This window comes from Myodes glareolus, chromosome 23 (genome assembly GCF_982192425.1).
Source record: "Myodes glareolus chromosome 23, mMyoGla1.1, whole genome shotgun sequence".
Lineage (NCBI taxonomy): Eukaryota > Metazoa > Chordata > Mammalia > Rodentia > Cricetidae > Myodes > Myodes glareolus.
The window spans coordinates 36182055-36190730 of NC_142048.1; the positions used below are offsets into that span (position 1 = coordinate 36182055).

Genomic DNA, 8676 nt, shown 5'->3' on the forward strand with positions numbered 1-8676 from the left:
TTCAACTTACAAATTTGTGAACTTACTAAAGATGCTACAAGACCTCGTTTTAACCATCAGGAATACAGTGGTGATCATAACACTCATTTCACATCTCGAAATACACAGCACTGGCTCATGAATAATATGTTCAGTGGAACATTTACCACAATCATGAGTCAATCACAAGCCATTGGCCTCATAGAGCACCTTTATGGCATGTTAAAATTTAACTGAATTTAACATAGCAAATTTCAGTCAGGCAAACTTTTCCTTAAGCGTCTTTCAGCCATTTTAGATTTGTCTGTTGAGAGTTCTCTGTCTAGATCTGTACCCCATTTTTTTTTTATCGGATTATTTGTTCTTTTGATGACAAGTTTCTTGAGTTCTTTGTATATTTTGGAGATCAGCCCTCTGGTTAGTGAAGATCTGTTCCCATTCTGTAGGCTGTCATTTTATCTCCGAGGAAACAGATGTCACTTTTGTGAATACTGGTAGAAGGTTCAAACCAAGCAAGGTACAGCCCACTTGATTGAATCACCTTAGCAGCACCTGTTAGCTATTATAAAAGTCAAGCCAGTCTGGGTGACTACAAGTCATTCCAGAACTGCTTGAAAGTCGGCCAAACCCCTCCCACCCACCAAAACCACTATTTTGGAGTTATTAAATCTTTTTATATCCTCTCAATGCAAGCACGGCATTATTAGTTTGGTATCTAAAACAAGGTTTGAATGAAAGAACTACATCATACTTCTCCTAAGTCTCAATTAATACTTCAACAAACAGTGGATTCATCAAAATCAGGCCTTATTATTATGCAGGCCACTCCCTCGCCACCTCCAGTTTCACTGGTATTTGAGTCTACTGCAATTTGGAAAATATTTGAATTCTCCATTCAACTGGTATTATCAACTAATAATAGAAGTTGAACTACAATTTATGTTCTCATTTCTAAAGTCCCCTATACATGTAACTACCTCTCATCTGTCACTGCCAGATAAAAATTAAAGGAAGGACCATACTTAAGAGAGTCAAAATTCCAGTTTATTAGTAATCTGCTTCACCATGTCCTTGCAGAAAGGTCTGAGATACAATGTTAGGCTTCAGAAGAAATAAGCCAGCATCGTTAAATTATATGTATTCTGAACTAGACATACCACACGTTGCTAAATAATTTTGAGATTTGAATGTGAATGAGGCAGCTGTTCAGGACTGAATCTTCTTTCTGACATTCTTGCACATCATGTATTTATGTTTCAAGGGTTTCATACTAGAAATGTTCACTCTGTAGGTTTTTACAAATTTTTTGGTGTACTATATATATTATAATATACAGATAATGTATTTGTATAGTGGTATTCCAAGCAGCTAGACACATTTTTAATATGTTAGGAAAATCAATTGTTTTTTGTCCATGTGATCTGATGGGCTTACCATTTTTGGTATGCTAGAATCGCTTAGACAAAGGTACAAATGGTTTGGAGAAAGGATGCTCATTTGTTTTTAATTTATTAAAGGAAATTCTTCCAAGTTTAAGTGTTAAACTTTGCTCCTTGGGGATGGAACATAACTCAGGAGTTATTAGCAGGTTCTGCTTTCACAGAGGACCTGGGTTTTGTTCCCAGCACCATTTTCACACAGCTCAAAATGCTTGTAATTCCAGTGTCAGGGGATATCATACCTCCACCCAAAATCCAAGGATACCTGAGGAAAAAAATGTATACAAATGACCACTAAGCAAATGAGAAGTTGTTCCATATTATTGAATATTTAAACAGGAAAGTCAAAAGATCATCAAAAATACCATTTCACACCCACTACAAACGCCTGCGATGTTTTTAAATGAAAAAAAAAAAAAACAAAGAAAGAGATTGTCAAAGGAGTGAAGACTGGAACACTTGATCATCTCTGGAGGGAAAATCCTGAAAATACAGCTGTGTTTGTGGAAATCACTTCAAGGTTTCTAACGAAAGTTAAAACTAGCATTAGGGAGTGATCCAGCTAATTCTTTTTACAGAGACCTTGATTCTTTGTAGAGATCCCATCCACACAAGCCCATGTGATCCTGATTACATCGAGGGACAGATAAAACAAAATGAGGAACAGGTGGTTAAATAGAAACTTACAGGGCACATTCACAAAAGATCTATTTACATTAATGAAAAAGTGACCACAAGCTTACTGTTGTTGCAAATGAACAGATAAACACAATGAAAACGACACAGACAACAGACAATTATTCAGCAATAGAATGAGTGGGGTTTCTGTTTTGGCTCATTTGGGGAAGGCTCTCTAGAAGAAGAGAGCCAACAGGGTACATATGCAATTGTAAAAGTGGGTTTATTAGATTGCTCTACCCCTCAAACAATGGCTCTCTGAATACTAGAGACAAAGACAAACCATTACGTTCTCTATAAAGGAAATAGAATGTCTCAGTAGAAACAGGACCACTGATGTATGTGAGTTTGAAGAAAAAAGCCTTTATGTTCCTATATATTGGTTGGTGAGATTTCCTAGAAAGACTGAGGCTATCTGTGGTCTGCTGTCTATGGTTGATCGCAGCAGAACAGACATAATGCACTCAGAAGGAATAGAACTTGCATACACTGGCTGCCTTTCTGTTTTTCTACTTCATTCTTTTTCTTTTCTTTTCGTTTCGTTTTTGGTCAAGTCTGTGGAGCAGTGATGCCCACAGATAGGGATGGTTTTACCTCCTCTGTTGTTCTGCTACATCCAAGTCCCCTCTCTGTCAACACCCTTGTAGACATAACCAGAAGTCTACCTGACTGGTTTCCTCAGCATCATTCTACATTCAACAACAACAAAAAAATCTACATGAACCAGCCAGTCCTAGCCCATTTCTTTTCCTAAGGCTTTGAAGACTATAGTGGGGTAACAAATCAGACCAGAGTATATGGTGGTAGTGTGAACTGATCAACTCAAGGCTCAGAAAAGAAAAGGAAACAGGCAGTTCCCAGAGCTCCTTTCAAGAACACAGTTCCAGTGATTCAGCTTCCTCCCACTAGGCCCTACCATCAAGGTTCTATGATCTTCCAGTAGTTCCATAGACTGAGGACCGAGCCCGTAAGCAACAATCACCAAAACCACAGCAAGACAATATACCAAAACAGCATTGGTGTTTGTATTTGCTCAAACAGTATTGGAGAACATATAAGAAGCAAATTTGGTTATGGGTAACATCATTATTTAGGTTTTACACACTAGTGCTTTACACTAAAACCTTTTTTGTGGGTTGAAGTAGAAATATACTTTTGCCCTTATTAGTAGATGGTTAATCCCACATTTCCTGTATTCAGTCTGTCCCGGGTCTTATCTTGGGATGGCTGGCTGCTCTATACTCAAATCAGTGATAGTTAAACATAGGAAGTGCAAAAATCCTGTAGGATAGTGCAGAACAGGATTGGATGGTAGTCATGGGAACGAGAGCCTTCCCAGATCCTTTGACTCTAGGATCATGCAAACAGAGTTACTTAAAACTACAGAAATGCATAAATCACGATAAGCAATAAAGAGCAAGCTAGCTAAAAAAAAAAGTCATCAATGTACATGACCCACATATGTACATGTAAATCCTATTGACACAGAGAACAGGAGAGGTTGCGGAAAAACAAATCCTGTAGAGAAGCATGACTATAGCAGGGAGAGACTACAAAGATAACTATGTGTCAGACGGGAAAGAACCACTGCGTAGTTATCGATCAGCCTGAACTATTTCTGTAATGGAGGCAGGTTGATTCGAGTTGTTCTGTTTTAAATTAACAGAATTATTTTTTTTAAAAAAAAAACCTTCATGCATTAGAAAAATAACTGAAACCTGGAGGGAGATATGGAGAGTAGAAAAATATGGAGTAGAAAGGTTCCACAAAGAGAGGTAAGGGCAGGGAAATCAGTCATGGTCAAAAATGCTGAAGAGAATCAATCTGATAGTGTTGCTGGAAACAGCGTGCTGTTGAGATGATTATACAAGAGGAAACGAAAGATGACTTTAGGGTTTCTAGATTGGTTGACAAATAGGGGAGAGTTTGACCTTAATTACAGAAAATTCTAAATGGAACATTATTCTGAGGCTTTGATTGTATAAAATGTGAATCTATTGAGAGGCAAAGAGAAAGTGTGATGTAATATGACCTTCAACTGAAAAGTTATAATGTAAGTGGCAATGACTTTTCCCATCTTATTTATGAATGACTAAGAAGACATTTTCCAGTAAAAAAAATGATCATTTATACATAAATGAATGCTTAGTTCAGAGTATAAAATTGCAAGACATTGGCTGCAGAAGTTTGTGAGCTAACTTTTGCAAACCCATTTCTCTTTCACTAAAATATGTTAGACACATGACATGTGGAAAACAATCTCAGGGTAATACCACCACGCTAGCATTTTTTATTTTTATAAAGAAACAAAACATGAATATGACTTATCAAGATAGATGTAATCTCCCCATTCACAGCACAGCACTCTTCAAAACACAACAAAAATATATCTGAGATTGGAAATTAGTGCAAGCAGAAGAGCCACAAAATTATTATGACCAAAAGGCATTTTTTATAACAACTTTATGTGTTCCCTCAGTTTCACCATTGTCCCTGCCAGCAATTAAACTTTTCATGCCGTGTATATTCATATTTTCTATTTCATTGCTTTACTTCTGCATAATTATTGCCCCAGTCATTTGTGGTTGGCTTTTCTCAGAAGCTCAGAGACAGAACCCTGCTTCTGTTTTATCTCCTACCTTCTAGAAAAGTTCCCCCATCTGTGGCTTCAATTTCTAGCCACATACCAATGATTTCCTCACTAATCCTTCTGAGTTCTAACATCTAGACCTTTCCTGTTGGTTGTAATTATAAATAACCTGGTTTTTTTTTCCACTCTCCACATGTACGTCTCAAATACACCTCACATTACCTAGATACAAAGGGTTATAGTCAACCAGTTCCTTGAAATTTGCCGTGGTCTAGTGTTCCTGTCTGGAGTGTTGGGCTTCTGTTAGCTGGAATAAAATTATTCACCAAAAACCAGGAGGATGGGGAAAGGATTTGTTCGGCTTATATCCATCATTTAAGGATGTCAGGGGAGGAACACAAGGCAGCAATTTAGCAGTGGGAACTGAAGCAAAGACCATGGAGGAATGCTGCTTACTGACTTGTTTGCTGTGGGGTTCTCAGCTTGCTTTGTTACAACCCAGTCCCGTCTGAGCAAGGATGGCACCACTCACAGTGTGGCCTGGGCCTTCCTACACTAATCATTATTCAAGAAATTGGCCCGAGGATATGCCCATCCTAGGCCAGTGTAATAAAGGCGATTTCTCAATTGAGAGTCTCCCTTCCTAAGTGATTCTCGTTTGTGTCAGCTGGCCCCTTGTCAGATTCTTGATTCAGAATATCACATAAGAATCCCTGATGGTCTTTGCTTCCCTCTAAAGCTTTACAAGCCCGCCCTCCAACTCCTGCCCCTCTCTCAACATTCCTATAGTACAAGCTCTCCCAACAGGTCACTAAGCTCTGAAGATGCAGAGGCGTTTCCTAGGACAAAGCTCTCAAAGCCTTCCACAATAGTCCCAAGAGAAACAGTCAGGTTTGTCATAGAAACATCCCACTCGCTAGTACCAATGTCTGCATTGCTTAGGCTTTTGTTGTGGGGGTGGGGAATATGAAGCAAAACCAGCTTGAAAGAGGAAATTATTCAATTTACAGGTTATTGTCAATGGAGGGGTACAAAGACCGGAACTGATGGCAAAAACAGTTTGGGAAGGAACTAACACAGAAAGCATGGGGAAATAGACTTACTGAGTTGATGTTCCATAGCTTGTTCAGTTTGTTGTGTTACATAGCCCAAGACGACCTGACCAAGGATGGCATCGCCTACAGTAGGATAGACCCTCCCAAATCACTAGTAGTCCAGTAGTAAATGACCACGCACACACACATTCCCACAGGCCAGTGTGATAGAGGCCGTTCCTCAACTGACTTGATTGTTCCCTCTTCCCAGGTGACTCTAGTTTTTGTCAAGTGGACAGAAACTAACTAGTCCACTGTCTTAAGGGAATTATCATTCATTCAAGTATCAAGCCCACAAGTCAGGGAAGTATCCTAGTCAAAATGCGAGTGCCTTTTGAAAATTTAGCTTTTATTAAATCCACACGGCCATTTCATCAACAGAAGCAGCCACTCGTGCTTCCTAACTATCTTACATCGGTTTACTTCTTTCTCTCTGTACTGTCAACCACCAGTCCAAGCTGCCAGGAGCTATCGTTCACCTAAATAATAAAGGTTTGATAGCTACTCCAATTGTTTTCCATACAGTAAAAAAATCTATTGAATGGAAATCTTTAGACCACCATGAAGGAAGCAAAAGAAAATCTTACATTAGTTTCTAAATTCTGTCAAAAGACGGTAATTACTTAAATACACGACAGGAACGTGTACGCACATCACATTGTTATCATTAATCATTAATAGTCACCATCCCCTGTCTGGGCACATTCTATATCACCATTAGCCGTCAGTGCCTCCTATCTGGTTGGATACGTAGGTTGAAGAGCAGTAGACTACTTGTACACCATCTTACACCTGCTTTGCATCTGCCTTTCCAAAACTGGGGTTCCCAGTCTGAATTTTCTCAGTCATTTTTTTCCAAATGACCCTGGGATCATCTGAAAGCCTGGGGAAGCCCCGATGTGCGTCTCCAACACGGGAGAGAAAGTCTGTGGTATGAAGGTGTTCGTCTATTTTCTCTTGGAGCAGAAGCGACTCCAGGAGAGTCTTCCTGCGCTTCAGGAAGTCAGACTGAGCCAGCTCTGCCCTTTTGCTGTTGCAACTGGGACACTGCGCAGAAACATGCTGCTTAATGGCGCCTATGTGCGCTAGAGTCGCCCTCGTGTTCTTCAAATAGATTCTGCTCAGCAGTTCAGCAGGAACAGTGCAGTTGAAAGCGTCTACCTCTGAAGTCTCTGCAATCCGTCTGAGCGGCAGCCTTTTGTGTCTGCTGCTTTTCTTTGCTCTTGAATCCTCTCTCTGGTGGATCAGGTTTACTTTAACAGAGCAAAAGGACTGGAGGGCATTCAGTTCTTCGGCGGATCCCTCAGGAGTTTCTGTTGGAAGTCTACTGTTGGGTTGATATCCTTTGGAATTAATTCCTTTGCCCTTGATGTGGTTGATCCACTTTTCACTCAGCCTATGTTCATCCTTCAGTAAGAACGAACGTTCTGGCAGCTCGTCTTGTTCTTCTGAACTTGTAGTCGGCTTCCCATTCTCCAGTGAGCTCTCAGAGCTGTGGGAACAGGATTGCTCTTCCGCGGAGGAGCTGAGGGAACCAGAACTCAGTACCTCATCAGTACAGGACCTGAGGATCTCTTCAGAAAGCTGTGTAGCGCATACATCCGTCTGGGCTGGGCCTCCTTGCTCTTCTGAGTTCCCCGGCTCTTGAGTAGATGGCCATCCCATTGCCTCGGACTCTGTTCGCCATCTGCTTTGTTCTGGTCAGAAATGGGCCTGGAATCAATAAAGATGCGCCCACAGGGCAAGATCTTAGGTGTCTTTGGGCGCTGCCGGTCAAGACTTCCGGGTACGCCTTTTCTGGTTGCCGTGGCAACGCGCGCCGGTCATGCGCAGTGAGTAGTCGCTGTTTGCTTGCCCTTCCCCCACCCCACCCCCGCTCCTGCCTGGGCGGGCTCAGCAGCCCTTATATTCAGCTCCAAGGCTGCCTGGAATGCTGTTTAGAACACTGTGATTCAAGGGAAAAGACCTCAAACTCCTTTCCCTCCAGATCAGACCAGGCTATGCACACACGTGAGTTCCATAGAGGTCTGTGACAAAAGAAATAGTGTGGCTTGCCTCAAGAAAGACAGTTTTCACAGAAAGTGCTCGCTAGGGTATGCAACAAAATCATTTCTGTCTTAGAGCCAGTGGAGAAGCTGTTCGCATTCATGCCATAGGATGAAAACAGAAGTACGGACAGAAAATACATGTACGGTAGGGCCCATGCGCAGACACTCCAGGATTCCGAAGACTTTGCAGTTTCCCCAAACAAACAACAGTCTTAGGTGTTGTCCCCTCCACCTGCCAGGTAGGCGCCCCCCTCTCTGTATGCCTTGCTATATGATTATTACTCCTTTAAGTCACGTTTCCAAAGGAAGGGCTCCCCAGTCCTTTTCTGAGTGCTGTACAGCTGAGTCTTTGGAGTTAAAGGCTGCAGACGCAACCCCTCAACAATTCACTGGTAGCGTGCATAAGAACCGGTGTTGGATATCGATTTACGCAGGGGCAGTGGGTTTTGTGGCATACATAATTTCAGCTTAAGAAAGTCCCGGTACCCTCCTCTCCAATCTTCAAACTTAGGTAGGCCCTTTACCGTTGTTACATTCCTTAATTCGGGCCTTTTAAACGACATTCTCACAGACCCAGATAGCCTGGCATATTAAGGCCCATGCTGGCAAACTTGATGATAAGCCTGCGAGCTCTACATGACAGAAAGTGAAGAGAATGGACTCCCAAGCTCACATTATATTCCCTCTGTCCTTCCCCACACCCCTCCCTCTTTGTGTTCACCCACTGACTTACTTTAGAAAGGTCAACTGTCTGAAATATTCAAAGATCATCTGAGAAATGAGACCAGTCTTCTTTTAAAGATAAGGACTTTCCAAATTCCTTTTTCCCCCAGCCCAATTAAGAGCAG

At 41.4% G+C, this 8676-nt stretch overlaps 1 protein-coding gene across 1 annotated transcript; it reads right to left on the reverse strand.

Annotated features, from left to right (window-relative positions):
* Positions 1-1001: 1001 nt before the first annotated feature.
* On the reverse strand, positions 1002-7597 carry C23H8orf48 (chromosome 23 C8orf48 homolog). The gene has a single exon (XM_048456598.3). The coding sequence runs from the start codon at positions 7443-7445 to the stop codon at positions 6567-6569; it is 879 nt and encodes a 292-aa protein (XP_048312555.3). The 5' UTR covers positions 7446-7597; the 3' UTR covers positions 1002-6566.
* Positions 7598-8676: the final 1079 nt, after the last annotated feature.